The sequence below is a fragment of the Caretta caretta genome, chromosome 9 (assembly GCF_965140235.1).
Source record: "Caretta caretta isolate rCarCar2 chromosome 9, rCarCar1.hap1, whole genome shotgun sequence".
Classification (NCBI taxonomy): domain Eukaryota; kingdom Metazoa; phylum Chordata; order Testudines; family Cheloniidae; genus Caretta; species Caretta caretta.
The window spans coordinates 84,804,962-84,832,090 of record NC_134214.1 but is presented as its reverse complement, the minus strand read 5'-3'; the positions used below and the strand labels follow the sequence as shown (position 1 = coordinate 84,832,090).

General features: G+C 39.6%; 1 protein-coding gene across 4 annotated transcripts in view; it reads right to left on the bottom strand.

Moving 5' to 3' along the window:
• Positions 1–27,129, bottom strand: part of AMMECR1 (AMMECR nuclear protein 1) — a 152,132-nt gene that overhangs the window by 56,613 nt on the left and 68,390 nt on the right. For all 4 annotated transcript variants that reach the window (XR_012670004.1, XR_012670006.1, XR_012670005.1 and 1 more), the window contains exon 3: positions 15,237–15,347. Coding sequence is in view for 1 of the 4 variants with exons in the window: in XM_048862717.2 (XP_048718674.1) it covers positions 15,237–15,347 (111 nt within the window). In the remaining 3 variants the exon portion in view is untranslated. The remainder of the gene's footprint in view (positions 1–15,236; positions 15,348–27,129) is intronic.

Here is a 27,129-nt window from a genome sequence, read left to right as displayed (position 1 = left end):
GCTGGGGCCAGGGATTAGGCATTCAGGGTGTGGGATGGGGCTCTGGATTGGGGCAGGGGGTTAGGGTGCAGGAGGGGGTATGGGCTCTGGACTGGGGGGTGCAGGCTCTGGGGTGGGGCCAGGAATGAGGGGTTTGGGATGCAGGAGGGGGCTCCAGGCTGGGGGGCGGGGCCGAGGGATTCGGAGTGCGGGCTGCGGTGCAGGAGGGGGTGAGGGCTCTGGGGTGGGGCCGGGGATGGGGATTCAGGGTGTGGGAGGGCTCAGGGCTGGGGTTGGGGGGGGTAAGGGCTCTGGGCTGGGGCAAGGGATGAGGGCTTTGGGGTACAGGAGGGGGTTCCAGGTTTGGAGGGGCTGAGATCTGGGGGTTGGGGCACAGGCTTACCTCAGGTGGCTCCTGACGGGGGGGGGGTGGGTGGGCGGGCTGGCTAAGGCACGCTCCCTGCCTGTTCTGACACCACATTACAGTGCTAGTAGGCGGGGGGTGGGGAGGAGGCTCCATGCATGCTGCTCTCACCCATAGGCGCTGCCCCCCCCCAGCTCCCATTGGCTGGGAACCGGCCAAATGAGCATGCAACTACCACAAACTGTGCATGCCAAATGAGTAACTGTACATACAAAAAAAGGGGCTGTGAAAGGGGACCACCACTATTTCTAACTAAATATTTAATCACCTCCACTGCAACATTTGTCACTATGGAAATTCTGGGGTAGATTTAGCGGAAAAGTACGTTCCCAACTTTGTAGGCCTGGTCTGACAATCAAGCAAATACGTATAATCGGGTGTTCTCCACTGACTGAGTCTGACACCCAGGACCCTACACCTAAGGAGAGGAAATGAAAAAGTCAAAACAAAAGAACGTCTGTGGAACACATTTTACAGCAATCCTCTCTACTGATTTTTAAAAATCCTAGCTACAACTGTTACACTGATCTATTTCTATGGGTTTCTCTCTTCCACCTGCAATTTGCAATGCTTGTAGTTTAGTTAATTTATGAAAGCAACAAAAGGCGCCTGGCTAACCACTAACACCCTTGATGAATTACTTAGTAAGGATGTGTTGGAATCTAAGCAGCACATCTTATCTGAATTAAAGCTATCACAAGCTTAATATTGTGTCTTCAGTGGCATACAAATTAGATTGTGAAATTCACTTATAAAACTGACTATGTACAGTACTGTCCCTCTAATAAGAGCTATTCTGCATTGTAGTACTAATATAATTTTTTCAATTAAAACAATGCTATACTGCACTCTTAAAATTGTACATTAATCATAATTTGCTTGACAATTCAAAAGGCTTGAGGTTCTTTTATAAATTCACCATCATCCTACAATTTAAAACATACATAGGTGGTTATAGGGTTTGTTGGTGTCATTCACAGAGTTTTAGAATTTAGGCTTTCATGTGCAAGGGGAAAGACCATGCGCCAAATATTGATCTTACTTGCTGTGCTCAAAGGGAGCAAAGTAATACCAACTCATGCTGCCTGAAACAAAAGTGAAACCAAAATTTTAATACATGGTGCAATCCTGTTCTCACTAAATTCATGGTAGTTTTATCTTGGACTTCAGCAGAAGTAGGTAAATGCCCCAAGGAAGCCTCACTGTGATTGGCTATATTCCCCACAGTAGAACTAAAAAGGTTAACTGGAGATGGAGAGCTCAATCAAAGCACCTGGAGGCTGGGCCAGGCCCAAATGAAGATAAGACCCAGCTGTGAAAGGAGCTGGGTGGTGAGCATAAAGAGAGGAAAACCCAGATGAGAAAAAAAGCTGCAAGCCAAGAAGGGAAGAACTTCACAGGCCTTCTGTAGTTATTAGCGCGCAGAAGACCGGCCTAGAGGCGGCAGATGTACACTAAGTCCAGGGAGATGCTTTTGGCAAGGGTCTGAAGGAAGACCAAGGTAGGAAGTGGTCCATGGAGATAGCAGAGAGTTCAAGAGAGCAAACCCCTTAGCTGCTTGCCACAGGGTTCCTAGACTGGAAGCCAGAGAAGAGGCAGGGCCTGGGATCCTCTACTGGTCCACTTGAAAAGATGGCACAGAAACACTGATGCAAGGAGGACACTCTGGAAGGTGTTACTCTGCACAAGAGTGAAAGGACAACACTGCAGAGCCTGGGATGGGATGAAGAGACTGCAGAACAGTGAGCGTAGCTGGGGGTGATTATTTGCATTTAGTTTATTGGACTTTGTTTACCCTGGAAGGGGTGGGATTAACAGTGACCTGGCTGGAGAACTGAATCATGAGAAGAGAGACCACTACAATGCTGGAACAGCTGCCAGCAGGGCATGCTAGAGAAGGAGAGCCTTGCATACATGCCCAGCCACGAGACGGTGTGCCAGTGGTGAGTTCACTCTTCTACACACACTTTTGAGTTGGTTACCCATCTTTCTTGAATGTAAAATATGTCTTTCTACCACTAGATGCTACTGTTACAGAGAAGCTTTCTGCAAGGTTACAAAAAGCGGCTCCTCCATTGCATATGGCTTCATCCATCTGAAAGCCCAACAGACATTTAGAGTGCAATTAATTAGTATGAATGAAATGTGGGCGGGCCAGGTAAAATTCAGAAAGTGCCAATTTGAAACACAAAACAACTGGTTTATAGCTAGAAGAACTGAGTCAATGTTTTTCACAATATTAGATTTTTCAGCTTATAAAGTGTTCTGCTAGTGTTAGAATTAAATTCCATGCACACCTGTTTTGGGAGTTTGGGTATTTTCTACACCTCATACCACAAAACAATAATAATGGCTCATTATCTATGCTCTGCAAAAGCATAGGCAGGAAGGGGAAGAAGTTAACAAAAACAAGAGAGATGTACAATTTATGAAATTTCATGGTTATAATTCAAATTGTATATTTAACAAATGTATTTGATCAAACTAAGTAAATTATATGGTATACTGGCTTCAATTAGAGGTTTTTACACCTCCGTTTTCAAGCATTTCTGAATAAGAGGCATGAATTGGTCGAGCATGACTGAGCCCTAAAATATGAAGTGACTTTTTTGGAGGGGAGAGTCTGGTCAGTTCTTATGGTAACTTAGCTTTCAATTACTGCACAATTTGTGACCTGTACAATTAAAATTTTCTAGCTCTGGAGGTTATACTGAAGGAAACTTTTAGTTAACTTATCTCAAATCAAAGCACTAAATTTGAGCACTAAAATTTTGATACTTGTTCTGAGATATTTAAAATATAGATGTAATATCCATTAGCTCTCATTCCATAATTCCACCTGCTTTGAAACTCTATATTTTAAACAACAAATAGGTTTCATCCACTTTCTAAAAAGCAGAACCCCAAAGGGTCTCCCCCTGAATGTCAGAAATTCATCCCTTCTACACACGAGTTTGGAACAGTCCTTGGTAACCTACATGTTTTCAAAATGTATTTTCACACATTTGTGAACTTTCACAAGCCTGGTAAGAGTTTCTGGAAGAGAAAACAAGTCACTGCTTCAGTAATGAGAAAGCAGAACACAAACAGAGGGGTTGCCCTAACTAATGCGGCAGCATGCAGATCAGAGACCTCCACAGACAAAGCACAGCTGCTGGTCTTTGCAGTAAAAGATTAGCAGTCTAGGTCAAGAGAAAAAAGCTTCTTTGTGGAGAAGGAAGCTGAACTGCAGAATGCATCCTCAGTGCAGAGGAAAAAGGGAAGTCAGCTGAGCCTGTAAACTATGCAGGAACTTCTGGGGACAAATAACGGGCAGTGCCAATTCTTTAACAGAACGCGTACAAATACATCGTCGAAGATAGCAATCACAACCTTTTGGAGGATTGAGAATATAACATCCTTTCCAAATAGCTGTCATGTGAAAAGGCTGTTGCCTCCTTTTCTTATGTTTTATAAAGATGGAATGTATGTGTGTGTTTTCACTAGATTTTTGCACCAGCATCATACCATCCAGGTTGCTGTAAGAATGTCTGCAAGCTGCTGCTCTAGAAACAGCAGAAGAATACTTTTTTTGGTCTCCTTTAAGAATTGAAGCGATTTGAAAAAATCTTAACACAGTGAACTTAAAAAAAAAAGAGAGAATTCAGACCTCTAAATCCCCAGTTATGAACTAATTTAAACTAGTCTCTTTTAAGTCGCTAAATCAGACAAATGACCAATCACAGTCAGACCACATTTCTTCTGTTTTTGGCTATTAGTTGAACTGAAAATAAGCCAATGATTTGAGGAAAAAAGTCATATCCAAAATTAAGGATCTATTTCACCCTCCAATATTATGGAAGTACATGAAGTTAAATATTGTACATATTAAAAGTTATGCTGTTTATAGAAGTGCTTTTTCTCTTCTCCTCCTGTTAAATCAAACCAGATCCAGAACAAAATATATCTACTCAACTGAAAAATGAATGAAATGTAAGAAAGTTTTAATAGTGTTCATTTGAATTAAGTCTGAGTTCCACCCTGATAAGAGAAGCCTGGCTTAAATCTAGTTTCAGTCACTGAATTACAGGATATGTTAGCAATTACTGTTTTCACAAAGGCCCTTCCCAGTGAAGCTGGTACAGCAGGGTATGACAGATGGATAAGCTCCCTGGAGCAATTAGTTGTACTCATGATTGTTAAAGTGCTCTTTAACAACTGTTAGAGATACAAAAGTTCTTGTGGGAGTTATTTACATTCAGTACCTCTCAACCTGCCAGATTAAGTATGGGACCACAGACTCTTTTGCTATTAGTAAATTGTAGTAAAAATAAAGGACTATACCAGCCCTATAGATAGCAGACTTGAGTTTAAACTATTGGGCTTTCCCAATCTGGGTTAATTGAAAAGCAAGTTTAAAAAGTATATTTTTTAAATGCTGGAGCGTACCTCTGCCATTTTTCTCAATTTGTCTCCTTAAAGGCTAGAATGTAAACTAGTCACAGTGTAGGTGGAATTAATAAATATATCTAAAAGACTACACTTAGATCATGAACAGTTAACTTTTAAATACTTTTTCTAAATTTTGAATTGAACAGAGTGAAATTAAACATTCACACACAAAACAACCGTTCAAAAGTTGAAAACTGCATTGTAAAAGTAGATTCTGACATGTTTCTAAGAAATTGGAAACAAGATATTAGAGGTTTTCTCAATTGTACTATTGGAATGTCATTTATGACTCAAAAGTATCAGACATTAAACTGCTGTTTATAAAATAGATCAACAGGATTTTTTAATATACAACAATATATGTAAGCGCCACCAAAAGTTTTTTGTCAATGTCAGCAAATATACACCCTTTAGGAAGATTGTTCAAGGGTGAAGGAGAAGAGTGCTTTAACAAAGTTGACTGACAAGTGACCACTCGGAGCGTAACTGTGATTCTAAAATGGTTCAATTTAAAAAAAAATATTTAGAAAAGGTTTGAAAACTTGGCTATATTTCTGACACAAAAGTAGCCCAATTTTAAAACTTACAAATATAAGAGCCCATCACTCAAACAACTTCAGAGATCACATTTCCAATTTCAGCAGGGGCTATCTGAGCTGAACTCCCAGTCTATGAAAGGCTCACCATAACTGCTGATGCTTTGTATGGTAAGGTGGGCAGGGACAGAAGCCTGTGAAATTAAATTTTCGGACTGCTCAGTCTGAATTTATTAAAGCTTTAGATGCTTTGATACAGTTCTTAACATTTTTAAGGCAGCCTGAGCTCCCCCAGAGCTGGGTACACCATTTCCCCTTCCAAGAGCTCTTCGGCTACCTCAATGTGCAGCTCTATAAAGGAAGCCAACTTTTAAAGTGGATGTAGCTTTGCTATTCATAGTCTCAACATGAATAGCTTTGAGAAACAGTTTACATCTGTTAGCACTGTATAAAATCTAGCAAAGTTATGAGCACATGTATTTTAGTTCTCATTATTCTGATTGGAGCATAGCCAATTTCACAGGCTACAAAGTCCTACTGAACAGTGAGAACACTGGCCTTTGGATCCTGGTCCATCACACCCAGTTTGTGACATTTCCTCTGCCTACAACCTCAAGTGTCAGGAAGAAGCAGAATCTAAATGGAGGAGGGGCTTACAGACAGAAATTTAAGAGGCTCCCTATTCCATAGTCGCTTCTACACAAAGCAGCAAAGTTTAGAACTGTTAACGGCTTGCATGGAATTTTCAGAGCCCTTTCTTTATCCTCTTCCTCTTACATCCCTGGTAAGTTATGGAAGAACTGTATAGTTCAAATAAAACACCCCACTAAAGCAAATCAAGCCTTTCAGTTTATTACTGAGTTGGGTCTCCCAGCACACAACCACTGATCCTGAATCTCCACCAGCTCAGTCTGTCTTAAAAATCGAAATATAAATCACATTGCAACAACCAAGAGACCATCCTCATATTCAGCACATATAAGTACTGTTTAGTTGGTGCAATCCATTCTTTTTCCATCTAGCATCTAAGTTGAGGGGCAACTCCCCCTCCTGTGCCTCTAAAGAGACAGGCATTTAATCACTGAGAACAAGCTGAAAAACAGGCATAAATACTCCCATGAGAAGCAGCAAATAACCACTCTGGTGCCAGAGCCAGACTAAACCAGTGTCCCAACATGCACCAAACCCTTCTGTCTCATTCAAAAAATCCTTACACTCAGCTGCTTTGAGACCAGTTCCATTTATGCCACTAGCTTCATAAGCCAATGTATAGTAATGTCTTGTACTTTCCAGCCCCTGCCCTTAGACTGTGGTGGGATAGGGAACTTCTCTGGCACAGTTCTATTGCACAACACCAAATACATTCACAGTGCTTTATAAATCAACAAGCCACGAAAACTCTGCATTGAAAGTAACTCCCATTCCAAAAGATCTGAGGAAATTTTAAGTGGCACAAAGCTCAAGTGAGTTATTTGAGAAAAATATGGATTAGCAACAGTGATCCAGTTTGGCAACTGAAGGGAGATAGTTATTGTGATGAAGTTTAGTGTTTCAGTCATCTCTGGGGGGCGGGGTGTAAAATCGCTTGGAAACCAGTAATTCAAGTTTCAACTTCTCACCCCCCCCCCAACCCCCCAAAATCTTAGGTTAGGATGTCTGACAGAGCCAAAAGATTGTCCCAACTCAATTGGCTTTCTGGCTTTGAAGCAAAAAGATATGCACTAGCTTCATAGTGTGGTGGAAGGAAACTGTATAGAAAGAACTTGAAATGCCATAAAAGCATCATGGGAAAGGACTGGAGTCCCAACCTGCACAGCTCCTCCCAGACACCACTCTGGAAAGACTGAGTGATCACTGGATGTCCCAAGTTACCCATGAACACACATTCAATGGAGAACTCCAACACCATCTCGTATCACTGCTCAGCACAAATAAGAATCAATCAGCACTAAGTACTTCCAACTTTTCTGTAAGCATGAATTCTATAATAAGCACACATGGTTCCAATTCCTGTTTTCCATACGTCTGTTATATTTCAGCTATCATTCTTAAAGTCAGAGTAAAACTTCTTAATCCCTCTATTATTGATAATACTGCCTTAGTTATAGAAAATCATACCAGATGAGAGAGATTAACAGTTATGCTGAGCTGCATCTGAAAAAAAGATGGTTTTGACTGTCCTGATGTGTATATTTAGTGAAGAGAAAACACGAGTAGAAATCTTCATTGGGCCACACATTGAACCAAGCCACTTCTATAACTTATATCAATTGCAAAATTCCACTTTTCTAGACATTTAAAATATTGAACTCTCCAAATAAGTCTGTCACATAGGTCAGTAATATATTCGCCTTTACATACCTATATGCATAAGTAGTCTGGTTCTCTGTATGGATGGTAGAACAGTGATCTGTTTTCTCAAAAAACTTAAGGTTTTATTCCTTCCTTTTCCAGTAAAATTCAAAATAATTTAAATATTATCCTTTTTATTTGTAATGTTTTTTCTTTGATTTCTTGCAGGAAGACTTTCATCCACTGTTTAGGCACAAGGGTCTAGCCAGGCTTCCTCAGGATGAACAAACCAATCTTAGAGTCTATACTGTCTTATGCCTTAGTCCCTTTTTAAAAAGGAAGAGCTCTTAATAGATTTTTACAGTAAGTTTTCTGTTTCTCTATGGCAATGTTACTTTTTAAATTAAGAAAAAGTAAAAGATCTTTTTAAAAAGAGATACAGGAAAGCCTTTGCAAAGCAATGTTAACTTTACCTACCCAAAATTCTCTCTAACTTCAAGGCACTCAAGAAGTGCAAGAATCCTTAGCTCCCAGTGAAAAGAACGCTACAGCTTCTTCAGGAGATGAAAAAGCATTTCCCCCCATATTCAAACAAGGTATTAATCCAAATACTAATGTCTGCCACTTTGGTTTTTGCAGCAATTTTGCCTATGTGTAAGAGACCCTCAACTAAATTATTTGATGTGCCACACCCCATGCATTGTTTGCTCTTTAATGACACACACCAAGATTTCACTTACATTATTTTAGAAACGTTGATAGACAAGCATTTAATTAAAAATTTAAGCAAAGTCATTTTACTTTTATTAAAGACAGCTTATTCTTTAATTCTGCCTTCTGAGGAAATATATAATGGTTTAATGTGAGCAATAATTTTTTGGAAATGGTGGCGTGCACACTATTCCATAGTAGTAACACAATCATATTGAACAGACTGAGTCATATGCAATAACTAGCCTCAGTTGGATAAGTTAAGGTTTCTATGCCTTATTTAAATCTAAATTATTTGTTCTGTTGGTTTATATCACAATCCAACTTATTACTAAACTGAATTCAAGCTACATATGGTAGGCCTAAACTTTTGTCTTGAAGTGGTCCTATTTATAAAGTTCATAGCTAAAATATTTCTTGGTTCAAAGATTTTTAGAAACATGAGTTATTGCCAAGTCTCAGTAAAGTCAGCCTTGCACACAGATCAGCATGTCTGTATTACAGAGCACGTATGGACTTGCCTAATTGCTAGATCATAGTCTGTGCCTAGACAGACATACTTTCAGTCCCAGAACAATAGTTTTGTCAGTTATGACCTTACCATTACTTAAATGTAGTTGTGTTAGGTATTTAAAAAAAAAAAAACTGTGCTAATCTCACTGCTTCACTTCACACTTTAGTGTAAGTGGTGAGACCCAATTATGTTTTTGAAAGGAAGCAAATGGTTTCCTACTTTGCCAATAAAAGCTCCCTGGAGGTGTTCACTGATGTTTCTAATGTCTTGTAAAGCAAGCCCTGCTGCCTCAAACATGCCAATACTCTGGCCTCATTTTCCTTGAATAGTTTAAGTAATGTATTGACCATTCTGTACAATCAGTAGCAATCCCTAGCAAGATATTAATAGAACATGATAAATTTTGTTACATCTACTTAATGATAGTAAACACTCATTAAAAATGTTGAACAAAAACAGGTACCCCCCTCTTATACAGAGATCTCACATGCACAAAGTAGTTTAACTTAAGATAATTAAGAGTAGGGAACACAACATAAATTTGGAGGAACAAGCAAGAACGAATGTAGCATCAGATTATATAAAGCACACTGCTTTCAATAATTTATGAAGAAAACATCAACAGATCTTTACATTTAAAGACTACATAACTATTAACATAACCAACACGAAAGGGAAAAAAGCTGGTTTACAGTATATACTGTGAACCTAAACAAATTTCTATTGAACTCAAAATTAGCTTGCCTATGGCAGACTATTTTGGGAACAGTCAGAACTGCTTAAGTCACGAATTTAAGAGCCCCGTTCCTGACCATTCTTAACAAAGTAACCTGTAGTACTCCTCTCCCATTTATTCACTTTTATTCAAATGTAATCATTAAATTGGAAACTCAGATTTCATTTCATGAACTGGCAGGGTCTAGAATACGCAGAGATGATGAACTCTGCTTTGTGCAGGAAAAAATGAACCCTATGGAGCTCAAACTGCTCAGGAGTAACAAAAAAAGTTGACACTGAATGAAACTCATTTCAACTCTGTAAGCTGAAGTCAGTCACAGCTACCTTGGCTATCCTTTGTGTGTTAATCGTTTCATCAGTTATGTTGTGGACTGGTAAGAGCTCTGAACCTAGCATGGAGCTTAGGTGTGGTGAAAGAGACTAAAGATGTATAAAGCCAAAGGGAGTAATACATGGAAATGGTCGTGTGGAGTTAGTGTGAAGAAGGGTGGTCCAAGAACTGAAGAGATGTAATGGAAGTTGTATGTTAATCTATATATTGACCTTAAAATATAAACAAAAAATGCTAAAGTTCAACTGGGGGGAGGAGAAGAGCAGAACACAAATATATATCTATGAAACTTGCTAGATAACTTGAATCCCCATTCACTGATCAATCATCCAAGTGTTTGTAATATGAAAAAATAGCTCATACACTCAAATGTTTAGTTCCCTGTCAGAGTGGGAGAAGAGAACTGATATTTTTCATGGGGGGAGGGAAGGGGGATGAAGGAGAAAAGAATTTAGTGTTTTGTTTTTTTTAATTATCAATTAAACTATCGGGAGACATATGCCAATTGTTGACTTTACTGGTGTCCTAAAACTCAAATATATCTTCCTCTAAAATTTTAGTTTTAAGGGGAGAGAATTGTGTAGCACTTCCCCCTTCCTTGCATTTTCTAGCTAGAGTCCTAACTCCCTCCTTTTATTCCTGTCCTCCCACAGACAACATTGTGGGGAGGAATGCTGAATGTTGAACATGCCTCCTCTAGAGCCAGCAGATACTACTCTCAGCTGGAGATGGTTAGTGGAGAACGTAAGATACACCTTTCCTTCAGAGAACAAGTGCAGTGTGTGGGCTCCCAGGTCCCTGCTGGCACAAGGCATAAAAACTACAATGCAGATGTGCAGATTGTAGCCCACCAGGCCAGTCCGCTTCAGGTTTGTGGGCTTCCAGAATCAACTTTTTTTACTGCTCTTCTCTCTCCCCTTCTGTCACAGAATCAACCTTCCTTTGTCTGCCTCTCCTCACTAGTTGCCTTTCCAGGAATATACCCAAGTTATGATACACACTGGAGGAACAGTGAGTGTGAAACTGATGTCATTATAGTTTTATGCCACTGCTCCTGCTAGATCAAGAAGAAATTGTTTTGTACTCGGCTAGCTTAATCTGCCTTTCAGCTATGGTACGACTCAAGTGGGAAATATACAGTGAATTATAACCAAGTTAACAGGTAACTAAAGGATTACTAGCAAATAAAAACAAATTTATTTTATTGAGCACCTCAACTGTAAGTCTTCACTGCCAAAACCTAAGTCTTATTGCTGAACAGAATACATGAAAAAGTTTGTCAACCTGTTCTGAAATGTTGTAGTAACCTGCTTCCAAGTTCAGTGTATTTTCTTGATGAAGCTGCAAAACACAAGGTAATTTTTCATAATCTGGATTGATTTATTTTATACGTTCAGGTGGATACTCAGTTCATACAATCAGTCTGAAGGACTGTTTTTCCATGGTATAGTTCTTAAATTCTATAATATTAAATACTGCAATGCCTTTGAAAAAGGTTAGATTTATTTTTACCCAGTTAGCTTTTTGCCAAACTCATGTCAATCACTACATTCAAACTTTTACTCAGACTCAAAGGCCAGAAGGGACCATCATGATCATCTAGTACAGTGGTTCTCAACCTGCACTCTGTGGACTGCTTGCGGCTCAATCAGCACAGAGTTGTGGCCCAGGTGACATTCTCAGGGCTATGCTGGTAGGATTGGATGCAGCCCACATAACACATTGTGGGCTGCATATGCAGCCCACGATGGTAAATAGGTTGAGAACGGCTGATCTAGTCTGACCTCCTGCACATTGCAGGCCACAGAACCTCGCCCACCCACTTCTCTCATGAAGTCCTGCAATAACTCACTTCCTTCCGCCTCCCACAGTTTTATGTATCTGTAAAGAAAATTGAATTCTACAAAACAGATTTAATTAGAAATGCATTACTAACTTTTTAAACTATGGGTATTCTCATCCCTTCCTCACGACTTGGGCAGATGCATCCAATTAATGAGTCATTCAACATCAGAAATTTCCTGTTCAGAGCATGCTGGCAATACCACTAATAACCTACATTGCTCAAAATGCAGAACAACTCATTTTCTATCATATTACTACCTTTTTTTTTTTTTTTTTTGGGTCTAAGACTGTAAAAGATAGTTTCCAGACTTGTGGGCTTGGCTTCCAAGAAGGGTAGGGTGGGAGAGAAAGCTACTCATTTTGGATTGCCAGATCCACTATCCTTACTTTATTTAAAAGACATTTAAATTACTGGGAAGCGTGGAGGGAATTTGCAATCACCTGCAGAACGAATGAAGTCTGATATCCTGATGTGCCTAATATTACTGACATCTTTATCTCAGCCCAATATGAAGGAAATCTACTATACCTTGATTAGCACAAGGGTGTTCTAACTCACTCCTTGAAACCACAGCCAACTGACATACTAGAAAAGTTAGCCTCTTAGTATGGTGAGTACCTTGGAATTCCTAATTCCAAGTTTTGAAAATGTAAGTCTAGCCTTTAAGAGGATTTCAATCATCTGATGAGAGTGCTTTCTTAGTCTTTAGTTAGAAAGGTCTGTGGATGCTGAAGGGCTCTGAAAAATCCATGTCAATCCACAGTCTGGAAGTTACTAAAAGGCTTAGAATGAATCAAGAAGGCATCTTTTGCAAGAGCTTCCTTTTTTCTAAAACAGCGGAATAAGATGTCTTGAAGGCAACATGTGATCAAGGTCAGGAGCAGCTTAGCCTGCAACTCTGTTCTTTGACTATTTTGATAAAGTTCCATTCTCGGGTGCTGATGGCCCATTCATGAGCAGTCTGCCCTGTGGATTAGTTTGCCTCCAAAGCATTTTCACTAATTTTTCTTTGCTTTTGGGAACTTTCTTTTATCTTCCTCAAGAACGTCATAGCCCACATACTGTTTAACAAATTAGAACATCCTAGTTTCGAGTCCCTCCTAGTGGGGCTTGTGAAGCCTCAAGTCATAAAAGCTGATGGCCATTTGAGACTCTTCTCGTCTGGTTCTCAGAGTTTCTTTCTGGAAAGTTCCCTTGTGTAAAAGGCTGAGAGCTGCTTCCCTGATAATTTCACTCTTTCCTTCACTTTTTGGAGATAAAAGAAACTTGTCTGGAAAATGCAGATAATCCACTCAAAGTTTTTCTTCTTTCTAAACATATGCTGAACAGAAAGTCGCCACCGCAACCACAATCTCATGCTAGCCAATGCAAATCAATAGTCTCTCTGCACATATATGCCATCAAATTTCAGAAACCCTGTAATTTACTCAGAATCCCAGTGCTCATACCTAGAATGTTTCTACCATACTGAAAGCTGTTTAAAAACCAATGTAAGTTTGAGAGACTTCCTGTAAAAATAATGGGGATTCCAGAAGAACCAGTAAAGATTTTCAAACAAGTAGTAAAAATTAAGTATGCTCACTGTATTACAAAATAGGTTGGCTTTTAGGTCTTGAGGTATAAGGTTTCCCTTCATGTGGAAAAATACTGAGCTGTAATCGCATTCTCCTGTGCTCAAGCTTGATAGCATCTTCCTATTAAAACCTCTTTCTGGATAGCTTAGTGTGACTTTCCGCATTAGCTGTCCATTTAAATGGTGCATTTAAGCTATTTTAATGCCCTTATGTTAGGTGCCACTTTTCATATTTTTGTTACCCTTTCCAACTTCAGAATTTGGGATGTAATAAGGGTCTTCCAAGTATCTTCTAAATCACACAAGAGTACCGTGCCACGCAACTCCTGGACAATGAAAGACTGACTGACACTGCAGTTAACTTGCATGTATTAAACACTCTTCCATGGATTCTCTTAAGATTAGATAACCTGGCCTCTTCACATCAACTTCCACAGGTTTACCAATTCCATAGCATTTACAGTATTCCAAGTGCCTTCTCATATTTTCTCTTTGTTTTATTGTTTGCCATTAGACTTCACTTCTCTGTTCTGACTTCTTCATCCTAACCTCTGATGGAGGTTTTCTGCACAAACCTGCAATACCTGACCCAAAACAGCAGAACAGACTTTTAGACTTTAAGCGCTGTGGAAGTTTTTCACTGTCTGTACAGTTCCTAGTATGATGGATCCTTAACTTCCTTTAGAACTCTAGGCACAATGTTATACAAATACTACTAATAATAATGTATAATATATTTTACAAGTCTTGTTTTACTGATCTTTTTTGATTGCAGAGTCTTAACAAAGCATAGCCAGAGATGTTCCAGGTATTATAACTGATAACCTAGCTGTCTTCATTGTTTCTCCAAGTTTGAGGCACCCAAGCAAATGAATAGTTGAGCTGCTTCATGCATTTGCCTGCTAAGCCTGAAGTAGCCTCAGGATTTTATTAGCTTAATCATTCACCGAGAGAGACATGATTATACTCCATTATGTCAACGGTTAATATTAGCAGTGTGGGGTTTTAACAATAGAGGAAGATCCAGCACTAGAAGCAAGTCTCCAAACGCAAGTGGTCTAGAAATACCGAGTAATAGGGATGGGATGGTTACCATCCCAGAAGTCTACATGCACCAGAATATATTTTCCATTTTGAAGCACTACAAAGCAGTACATTGAATTGTAACAGAAATTTTAACAGCAATCCCACCCACCCTTTAGAGAACCTAAAATCACAATAATCAGAGGAAACCAAGTACAATGCCTACTTCTAGCTCTAGTGATTTTTTTTTTCACCCTATGCAAAAGGAAAACACACACTAAGGTGAATGATTTTGGGTGTGGGTCAAAAATAAAGGATTATGCTGACAGGGAAGTGAGAATTATCACTTACCTCCCTAGTCCAGAAGTTTCCCACTCAGGGGCTGGGATGTATCTGAAGAGTAACATGTAATGGAAATTTGTAGGATTAAAATAACTGCAGCTGATTGGAAGCACCCGATGGAGAAGAGGTGAGAATACCTGCTGTTTTAGACCCGTGAATATGATAATCCCCAAAACTGACTTTCTGGTCTTCTGCCCTCAAGTTAACTATTAAGATCAAAAGTTGTCTATCCACTGGGGGAAAACTACTATGAGTCAGTTACAGTAAGTTGCTGGAAAACCATATTTTAGACAAGAATCCAGCTATGGATTTAATTGAAGCTATTAACACCACAGTACCAATGGTCACATAGAGAAATTTAGATGGTGTTAAAGGGGTTAAAAATTTTGGCTGACAAGTTCAAAAACAAAGAAATCACAAAATTCAGGTTCTGTTTCGATTTCCCTATTTAAAATATTTAAGTGCAGAAGTTGAAACAACAAAGAACAATTCTTACCTAGTAAGTGTGTACTCCCTGAGTCCTGAATGCAGGTTCATGGCTGAAAAAGTACCTATGCATCCACGCAATCGTTTATCTCGACCAATCTTCCACGTTACAAATAGCGGGCTGTGTTAGGGAGGAAGAAAAGGCATGTGTGACTGCAGAATTCTTACAAGTGTTACAATACTGATAGTCAGTGGTATTTCAATAACATAATATTTCTCTGTTGCAAGACTGAACAAAGCCTACAAATTAGCTGCTTTTGCACTGGCCATAGTATTTGGAAGCCTATTTTACTATTTGTTTGTCTACTGTAGAAAGGCCCATGTCATTCAGATACAAATGCTGGAAACTAGACTAGTCTCTAGCTACAATACTCAATAGCCAGAGAAGCAAATCTTTTGCTAGCTGACATGATGCATTTTGTATGTTTGCTTATATTCCATAAGACTCTCCCCAGAAGCAAAGAAATCTTCCCTCAGACATCTTTGCTATAGAAGGACAGTTCTTATGAGACCTCCACAGAACAAAGAATAATATCGCATTCATACTAGTCATACAGAAAATCCTTGCTCTTTTTTAATTGTAAGCTGAGCACTAACAGAATCCCCCGTAAGGCAGGCAAAAGGCATTTAAGGACAGATGCTATCTAGATTTTAAAATATAAGCCTGTACAAAGGAAATTTTCTCCACTATGGCCAAATCTTTCTTGGCGGCTAGCCTAGCTTCTGAAAGATGATAATCAGTAGTGCAAAGGCCAGAGTGGTATCTTCTCTGTAAACAGTCTAATTCAGCAGCCAGCTTTTTTTTTTTTTTCTGAGCTCAACATAAATCTTAATCTGTGCATGTGTAACAATTTTGCTAATTCACCCCCCTTCTCAAAAAACCCTACTCTAATTAAGTGAGCAGTAAGATTTTGTAAGGTTGGTCTAAACCTCTCAGTCCCACTTTCACCATTGAGAAACTTCAAAGAATACCAGGAAAATTTAAGCTTCAATTATTTTGTTTTAAAGCAAGCCTCACTCAGGGGAAACATGGATTACTGACTCCTACCAATAACACTAAACCACTTTAGTGGTGACCTGTGCATACACTCATGTGTGTGCAGGCCATTTGAAGTCAATGGACATACTCGGATGTTCACAAAGTTAAGCACAAGTGTCTATAGGACTGGGGCCTTGGTCTTACTCACCTCAATTTGTGGGGACGTGGGACAGATTATATTAAGTCAATGTGTGACAATGAACTCAGCTTCTTAAACATTAACATTTAGATAATCTGATTTAATAGGATAATGTCAAATAGTTTAGGGCCTAAACATACATTAGTTTTTGTTAAACATAAAGATCAGGAGAATTTTTTTATTTAATGAAAAAAAGAATTTGGATCTAAGCTTTCCCCTACAGTGAATGCAGCCCCAAACATTACAGCATTGTGCCAATGCATGAGAGCCAGAAAATTACATTGACTTGGAATTTTCTAGTCTAGCGGTTCTCAAACTGTGGGTCAGGACCCCAAAGGGGGTCACAACCCCATTAAAATGCGGTCACCAGGGCCAGCATTAGACTTGCTGGGATGCCGGGCTGAAGTTGAAGCCCAAGCTCCGTCTGTACCCAAGGCAGTGGGGCTCTGGCTCCACCCCCAGGGTCATGTAGTAATTTTGTTGCCAGAATGAAGTTTGTGAACTGCTGTTCTAGTCTACTCATAGCCATGATGGAACATAGCAGTCAAATGCAAAAAAGGATAAATGATTAAAAATTTTTTTAAAAATTTTAAGATATTGAAGGTATTAATGCAGGTAAGGCATGTTTTAATGAAAACTGAACCTAGTTCATCTTTGAGCAAAATAATTTACATGTCAAAATCTAAATATTTTTGCAATTCTTTCTGCTTCCACAAGCTAGAGCATTACATTCATAAGGCCTAGACTGAACACTTCTCAAACTGTAGTCTATTGGTTGAGACATCACCTGGTTCTAGCACTTGTTCTATCCTCCCTGCTTTCACCAAGGAGCCAGGGCTTGGAGAAGGGGCCAGGGAAGCAGAAAACTTGACTCAAGTTGGTAGATTGAACTTAAGGAGTGTCAGCATTTGTAGCAGGGATAAAGTGGGGGGTGGTGGTGAGAGGGAGATAAGGAATACCACAGGTGGGCTCGGAAGTAAAAACCACTACGGCCAGGGATTCCAGCAGGCAAGCAAACAGAGATGCAGGAAGTGCATGATGGAGGGGACAGAAGGATTCACGAAGTACATCAGAGAAAGGCCATGGGCACTGAACAAATTGGCAAGTTGGGACAGAGGGGAAAAAAAGCAGTCTCTCTCTGGGACAGTATATGGAGTGTCTGGATGGGGGAAGGAGTCTGGACACTAGCAGAACTAAGCCCCGGGGAGCCAGAGCAGGTGGAGTTGTAGGCAGAGGGAGAGGAAAGTTCATGTAGTTCCTGGATCCCCAGTTCCCTGAAATCTGCAGGGTTGTAATTCAAGTCCTACAGAGTTCTTGAGATGAACAGCCTCAGCTGAAAGTTCCAGAATGCCGAGGAGATGGGGGTGGGAGGGAAAAGAAAAGCAGGAGGAGTCTACTGCATTTTCTGTTAAAAGCAAACAAATTACTATTTCATGAAATACAGATAAGAAGGTACAAATATCAGTCCTTCAGACATGTCCTTGTTTTAGTCTTTCCTATAAGCAATTTGTCATGTGGATGACTGATCACAATGGGGTCATAATTAGGGAGGGAGATATACACAAGAAAAATTGTGTACCTCTGGCCTAAACCCTGATTGTTCATCTCAAGTAAAATCTGGCTTCACATTTCAGGGAAAGTCTCTGTTCACAGACAATTGTGGCAGAAGATGTGTGCCATACTTGGCATCAAGACTTTGAAAGCTCTGTATAAAATCTGCTACAGTAAGGCATGCATCTATCTCTTTCTACATCTGTCTAGAGCTCAGTTAGCAGGCAGGCATTATGGCGCCCATGACCTTCATCCAGTCTAACAATATCCTGGAGAAATAAATCCTCTGAATAAATACATCTAAACCAGCTGCTACTGCCTCATGAACGTTTGGGTATGCTGCACTGATTTTTCTACTCAAAATGTCCTTTGATTGGTCATTCTTCTCCCCCCCCACTTCCCCCGGTTACCAAGGCAAGTCTGGCACAAGCCACCACTGCCAAGTCTACCTGGTTTTGCACTGATTTTTCTATCAAAAATATCCTGAGGTGGTCACTGCGTTCTAAGAATGGAGGAATGTCTCACATTAGATTAATCTACTGGGTTTGAGAGACAGGAGATTACAAGGTGAACGCACCAGCTCCTATGTTTCTCTAAAGAAACAAGCAAGATTAATAAATCTTATATGAGTCCAGGAATAGCTCTGAAATGGCTGCATCAAAAGAGATAGCAACAACAAATCTGTTTTGACATCAGCTGAGAATGAAGCTAGATAACCCTGGGAATACTGCACCACAAACTTTTCTAATTATGAGCTTTGAAAACCTTCTTGTACTCTCCTTTCACTTTCCATAGCAAACTCCCTTTCTTTGAGGGACTAGTCAGATGACACCCCAGAAGCTTCTCCTCTTTTGCGAGACAGTCACCTCTCCCTTGCCACCTTTCCTCTCCAAGCCCTAAAATATTTCAAAAACCTCAAGGTATTTCAATTTTGAAGCAGTCTAAGAACCAACAATTAGAGGGCCTTTTCTTATGGTATGAAGATCATAGTTCATGAGACCATGAAAATATACAAAGTGCCTTTGAAGATGCAAGACCACCTTGGGATTGTAGAATGGCAGGTGGCAGCAACTGTCCTATTTAATATGACCAGTTTAGAGGGTGGCAGAGTCTGCCATTAGTGTCCCTCCAAACACATGGCAAACTTTGAGGAGAGATCATGGAACCTAGATAATCCCTTACTTTCAGAGATAAGCAAGTTATCATACCAATTTTTGAAAACTAATCGGTTACAATGTTCTTGTGAGTCTGGGGCCACGTCAGGTCCTTTTCCCCCCAACCCCCAAATAATTCAGTCACTGCAAAGCTGAATGAGCCCTGAAACTTTACATGCTGATGACTTTCAGAGCACTAAACAAGGTGATCTGCCCCCGGTGGAACCTTGTGACTCTCCTTTATTAGGCTGGAAGAGTTCACCTTCTTCTAGTGATGATGAACTGAGGAGGCAGTTTAAGATGTCTCTTACTTTGTATTTTATTAATTTGCTTTTTGATAAGCTTGAAAAGGAGGTAGACAGATCTTTGCTTTTTTTGCTCTTTTCATAGATTTTTAAGGCCAGAGGGACCACTGAGGTCATCTAGTCTGACCTCCTTTCTAACACAGGACATAGTATTTCACCCAATTACCGCTGTATTGAGACCAATAACTTGTCTGACTATAGCATACCTTCCAGATCTAGCCTTGATCTGAAGATACCAAGGAAATTGTTCAATTGTGATGGTGCTCAAAACAATCTCCCCTTGCTCAGATAAGTCTGAAATAATATTCCAACTGGAGCTCATCACTGTTTTCTTACCCTTTTTGTCTCAGGTTAGAGATTTATTAGCTGTATTATACTAAATTATAGTGTATGGAAGTTAGAATTCAGATGCAAATATACTGGTTTACTCAAATACTTTGTTCTGAGTTATCTTTTTCAATCCAATGGGGATTCCTTCTAGAATTAACTGATATGGCTGCTTTAAAGGGTATGGGGAAGCCTGTAAATAAACTACTGCTGAATGTCAAAGGGGTTAATGGACCCCTGCAGGGTCACTGACAGAAGTAAATATAGATCGGAAGGGCTCAAGATACATTCATTCTATGATGAGAGTTCATATTTGAATCTGGATGCATAGCTACATTCTAGTTCCATCACAAATTGTCAGGCTAAATGGGAGAATTATTGGTTAAAGTTTAATAGGCCATCTAATGCAGGTGGTCAGACTAGATTGCCATCCTCGCCTTAATCTCTGAATCTATTAAGTCCTTGCCTGCTATTAAGACCCCTTACAGCAAACAGATAGTACAGAAAAACTAATGTAAACTAAACAAATACAGGAAAAGGATACCAGCTTCAGTACTCTCTACAACATCCATCTGCTTTTTACCTGTTAAATTGTAGATTTGGCTTCCCTTTGTTTGCATGACTCTCTTGAAAACTGCCGCTGGTTTTAAGGTGCCTTGAAATCACAGCCACTGCTAAACTTGCAAAGTGATACCCATCCAGTGGCTATCACAGGTTCTCACAGGGCAGTGCCTAATTCAAAGCACAAGCATAAAGCACAAGAATGGGAGAATTATCTACTGCAGAAGTTATAAGTCCTTAGATAGCTGGCTGATCACTTATTACTGGCTCTTCTCATTTCCAGTTGTCAAATGTCATTAAAAAGACAGCTAAAATACACTAAATATTTAACTAATATTACTTTTCCATGTAGGCAGCTGCTGCAGTTGCCATAGGATGTTAGGAGATTGTGAATGGGAGGGAAAGTTGTCCCCAGAACAGCGTCTACTAAAGGGTGGTCCACCTGAAGAGTTTGAGACGCCATTGTAACTACTGCACTTTTGATTAACTAAACAATAGCCTGTAGCTGAAATACAAGCCTGGGAGTCAGTAAATCAAGGTTCTAACCCTGGCTATGCCAATAAATTGGCTGTGTGACCAGAGACCATTAATTCCTCCCTCCTTATGCAATATTCCACTAATGAAGTAAACGAAGCACAAAGGAATATTCTCTTACTCCCCAGGGGAGTTCTGAAGCTTGATTTCTTAGAACTTGTAAAGAACTTGGAAGAGCTTTGGGTGAAGGGTGCTATCTTAAGTACAGACTGATAGACATGTTGAAAGAAAACTTGGAAAGCGGACCCGTCACAGCAAAAGTTCCAGATGTTCCCATAATTCCGCCATGAGACACTGTAGTACAATTTCTGTGTAAATTACTATTAACACCCAAATATTCTTATTAAAGTTTTACAGCTGACATCACCTAAACTTTACCTGTGACCTATTTTCTATGCAATGTTACTGGAAGCATTTAGTCTGAAAGCAAAAAATAGTTCAAGATACTTCAGTAGTCAGTCAGCTATAACTGTAAGAGTGAATGAGCCAAGGACTTGTCATGCTTCCACCATCAAGTGTTTACATTTAAAAATCAATATTCTTTCAGTATAAAACAATTCATGCAAGCTGCCATTCTATTATGTATACTTGCATATTTACAGTGTTTACACTTTTGTACGTTTACAGTATATTTAGGTTCTGCAGAGTTTGATTTTTATAATGACTATCAATTTTAAATTTTTAAAATCTTTTTATTCATTTAAATTTTCACAGTTGGGGGAAATTAGGGGGGGAAATCAGACAATTATTTAATGGCAGATATTGAAATTAAAAAAATAACCCTTATAAACTTAACACAAGTTGTTGACATTGCCCAAATTACAAAATAAACACAGTAAATATACTTAAATCAACAAATTATAACTATTTTAACTATTCATTTGTTAGTCCACTTGTAGCAAGCCTGATTCAAAAGTCTAAATCATTAGATTTTGACACTAAGTTCACAAGCAACATTCTTCTTACTTTGCCTACCTATAAATTTCAGTTATCAATGGAAATATTTGTCATGGGTTTGTGTGCAATTTACCCATAAATAGCTAATCTTTCCAATCCCATATATATATATATATATATATATATATATATATATATATAAATGCATTGTCTCCAATGAATGGGATTACTTCGGTGCATATCAGTTTAAGTACCCAATTTAGACACGTTCCAGAACAATGAAAAATGGAATAATCATCTAAATGTCTACAAATATGTTTCCCTTTTAATTTCATGGACAGTCAAGCTGTTTTTTGTTGTTGTAGGAATTGTTTCAGTTTGGTGTGTATGCTCAATCGATATTCAAGTACTGTGAAATATCTCTGGCTTGCTGATTTTTTATCTTGGGTGGAAACTAGGTTTTTGTCCTCACTAGAGAACTCTTGTGAGGATATTTTTCTCCTCCAATCCCTCTCTCACAAATAAGATTCCCAAAATAAAGCATACTCCAAAATACTTATCAGTATTTCATTCTAATACAACTGCAAATTAAGAAAAGCCAAAGCGTATGCACATTTAGGGTAGGCCTACACTTAAAGTGGCATGTAGAGTACATACACTGCACTCCCAGCTAGCACAGGTAAAAAATAGCAGTGCAGACAGTGAGGCACTGCCTTGGCAAGTGGAGTAGAAAGACGCCAGAACCCTAGGGTATATCCCCAAGAGTGTCTCCCATACCTACACTCTTGTTTTTAGTGTCCTGCTGCCTCAGCCTTTCCTGCCATAGTGAATGGCTCTGGCACGAGAAGAAGGCTCTAGTAGGGGAGGAGGCAGGGGGACACTGGGCTCACCTCTGTCACAGCCCCACTGCTTCCCCTTTGCCACACTGCAGTGAAAGGCTCCAGCAGTGGGGAACTGTCAGAGCCTTCCCCACTGCCTCCCCATCAAAACCTTTTTACTACCATGCGTAGCTACACACTGTAGCATGAATGCAGCCTGCCTTTCACTCCAGTGTAGCTACACATATCCTACAGGCTGCTGCAAGTGCAGGCAAGGCAGTACATGCAGCAGCGAGAGCCACAACAGAGAATACTAATAAGTTCTGTATAAAACTGCCAGAACCTATGGCACCTGGAGAGGCAATGTCTGACAGAGATTACAGCCCAGAATTAGGTGCCACGAACTCTTGATAATAGCTCCATGAGCTTTGACACTGACTCACTGTGTTAATTTGGGCAAGTATCATAGAACTGGAAGGGACCTTGAGAGTCTAGTCTGTATTTGTGGCAGGAGTAAGTATTATCCAGATCATCCCTGACAGGTGTATCTATGTCTCCATTTATAAAGACCTCTTCGTTTACAAAAATGAATTAAACCAATATCAGGAAAAATTACATAGAGATTGTACATGAAATAGATTTTAAGTGTTTTTCTACGGAACATTATGTACTACCATATTAGGCATTCCTGAAGGAAAAAAGTTGCTTTCTTGTCCTCCCCAATCCCATATCCTTACTATTTTATTCTACCCACCCTTTCCACAAACAAGTGTGCTTATGGAGCATGGTATTCAGATTTTGAGCCGTAGGGAACCTGGACTGTACTAGTGCCAGTCTGAATTCCACATTTTTCCTTTTTGAATAATTATAAGCTTGTCAAAATATAAAAAGGGGGGCTGCAGTGTTTAATAACATCACAATTCCATTAAGTTCAGTAATACTATACAAGCCATTTAAATAAATCTCAGAGGGGGGGCATTAAGAGATGGCCTTAAACTGCAGAACAGCCATTCACAGAAATAAGAGGAAAAACAAGAACTAAAAGAATAGGGGTTCAACTAGCAATGCTGCACTCGGGCACAAATGAAAAACTCATAGCATACAACTTCAGGCTCTGACTTTTGCTGGGCTTTATAGCATTAAATAAAGGTGCACCTCTATTCCAACAACTGTAATCATTCACTAATACCTGCATGTCCTAGCCATTGTGTGAATGACTAATGGACACATGAGATGGGTTTAAATGGGAGGCCGCAACTTTATTCACTATAGCTTGAGGAGGGGCACTACACTGAGAGCTGGGGCAGGCACATATCAGGCGTTTCATTAGTTCCAGTGTGGGTTACAGGGCTTTAACCATAAACCGAACACCAACTCAAGACTGACACTCCTCAGTCTGCCCCATAGACTCACTTCAGTTGTGAAAACTCTCCCTCCCCCCTGCCCCCCAACTACCCCAATGTAAGGGGAGGGTGGAGTGACAAAAGGCCACAAGGCTGGGTTGGGGGAACCTCAGTTGGCAAAGCTGTCCAGCTCCTCTCCTAGGAGTACAAGGTCCAACTGGGCAATGCCAGTCTTATTTACCTCCGAGAGCTGGCCCTTCTAGCCTTTTCTCACACTGGGCATAAACCACAAGTTGTGATGAGTCAATCATAACAGCATTATAGAAACCTCAAATCTTATTGCTTCTAACCCAACTGTGCTATGGGGAGGCTATGAGGAAGGTGAAAAAAACCACCAAGCTATGTGCCCATTTGGCCCAGTGGGCACAACTCCTTACTGACTTCTAAACACAGATGATTGGTTAGACCTGCAGTATCATAAGTGACACAGCTCCTAATCTACAACTAAGGGGAGGAAGGGTAGGACAGCTAACTGGAAAGCAAGAGACTTTTGCAAAGCCTGGACTAAGCTCAAACAGGCAAGGCCACACAGCAGCCAATCAACTGACCCCATCCCTCTTTACTCAGAGGATGGCTAATCAGAGAACCAAAAAGGGAGGGATTGGTTGGGGGGGGGGGAGGGAGGAACAGCCCCCCTCCCTGCTACACCTGTGTTTGGATTTCTCTCATTCCCTGCTGTCCAGTCAAGGTACCACTCTTGCCAAAATTTACTCTACTGCAATGGATATTTTTATGACTCACTAAGCAGTTGACAAACTTTGCTATCTGAGTTGCAGTTGTCTCAAAGAGCTACACTGCATAACTCTTTATATTGATTTTTTTTTCCTGTGTGTAATGAGAAACTAAGTGAAAAAAATAATGAAATATGCAATTGATTATATCTAGAAATAACTAAAGTTTTAAGTATTGCAGATTACCATATGAAGAGAGAAGTAGCAAGCTTTTTTTCTTACAGAGCCATGCTTTGGTATCCATCCAATGTATTTTTAAATGCAAGACTAGTTTTAAAAACTGTAAAATGTTCTAACTACAAACCACCCTAAAAATGGAGATGCTACAGTCTAAAAATGGAACCCAGTACACCCACAGTCCCCTTTAAGAGGACAGTGTGATCACATAAGTATATTTACTCTTTGCTTTTCTGGCAAGACTAAAAGCTTTAAACTATTCCAAAATTCCAGTAACAAACAGTAAAGAAAATGGAGAAGTAAACACTTAACTTAGCACTGCATTTATAATGTGCTAAGCAACTCTCCATCTCCTCCCAGCCTTCCCCCTCAGTCTTTTTCACATCCCTGCCAGAACACTGTGGAGACCCTCATTTCCTCACAACTTACATCCAGCTTCATGATAGTCTTTCTGGACAATAACTTTTTGGGGGTTGAAGTCACTTGTTGAAAAACATCACTGATTGGCTTTAGTTCCTTTTTTAACACTATCTGCAGCAAAACATCCTTTTTGTTTTTCTAAATATGATATTTTACAGAACTTAAATACCCTCCTAGTTCAGTGGTATTCAACCTTTTTTCATTTGCGGACTCCTAAAATATTTCAAATGGAGGTGTGGACTCCTTTGGAAATCTTAGTCTGCAGACCACCGGTTGTAAACCACTGCCCTAGGTATCAATGTTCTTTTGGAAAGTGAACAGCTCCTGAACAGCTTTGACCTCAGTTTCTTGACACTAATGACAGTCCATGATGTGACACTGAGAACAGAATGAGGGTACTAGGTAGTTGTCATCTTTCTAATACTCAGGGAATACTGACAGACAATGAACATACAATGCAAACCTTAGGGTGATCATAGCCTCCATTAGTGCCATCTTTGGTGGGAATTCCTCTATTACAAGGTAAAATAATTGAGTACATACACACAAAAAGCCATTCGGTTTAGGAATAAGCACTAAAGAATCACAGACCGAAAGGAACCAAAAATTTACCTTTGTCCCCTTCCTAGACACTATTTTTAAGGCAGGCCTACACCATTCTTGAAAAATTTTAGGTCACTGTTGGTTTAACCATTGAAAAATATTACACAATTTACAATTCTGCAAAACTTCTGATTTCCAATTATTTCTGAAGGAAAAAACTGATTCAGTCATCCTTTGCATTAATTCAAGACAGCAACTCCTTTGAATGTTGCTCTTATATTTCATTCATACATTTAGGGATTTCCTTCTTTACTCGAACAGCATTTAGAATCATTATACTGGAGTTTTCCTTTAAATCATTACGTACCTCAGTTAATCAACAGATTAAAAGTGAACTGTGTATATACTAATATGTTAGCCAGTTCTGCTTATCTTAGCAGCTATCCTTAAAGGGTCAGAAAACAGCTATTATCTTAAAACCTAGTTTAAACAGGACTGTAAGTAGGGCCAATGAGAAATTATGGGATCAAATCCTTCTTGAACAATCTCCTTCCTGACTGAGTCCACAATACTTTTATTAAGAAGCCGGTTTAAGAATTTGTTGACACCTATCTCACTCAGTCAGCTAGCCACCAATTAATAGCAGAGTTGCACGAGAGGGCTGTCTGTGCTTAGCTGCTGTGCTAGGGAGAATAATGATGTTATGTGAAGATTTGAGGAGTGGCCATGAAGAAAGTAGGTGAAAGTTCTGAATCCTTATTACTATGTCCCAGACATCCCTTGATTGGGCATTTTCACACACTGATATCTGACACTGTCTGAAAATGTCCTCCCCCTGTATTTCCTCTTCCCACCTCTTACAAAAAGTCTAGCCAGTTTTGCGTCAATGATTTATGAGCATCTATTGCATATGGTCTTGTTAACCTTTACAGTTCACTTTTAAAAAATATACATCCTACATAATGACAAAAATCCAATAACTTAGAAGCGATTTTACTCCAAGTTATGTATACCAATATAGTACTTTAAAAAGGTATATGACATTCCTGGAGGCTTAAAGTTAGGTTCTGCTCTGAAAAGTGACTAAACATTGCACTCTTATTTAACAGAGGATGTTCCCTGTGTGTACTCAGGCACATCTGCTGACTAGTGATGAAGATTTTACTACATCTTACCCTTAGTATAGCAGAACCAACACAACTATAGAAGAAAATGGATTCTATTCCTTGTGAATCAGCAGTATTGTTTAATCTAAATTTACTAGTCATAAGGCAAGGCACTTGAGCAATCCTCCAACTGAGCAC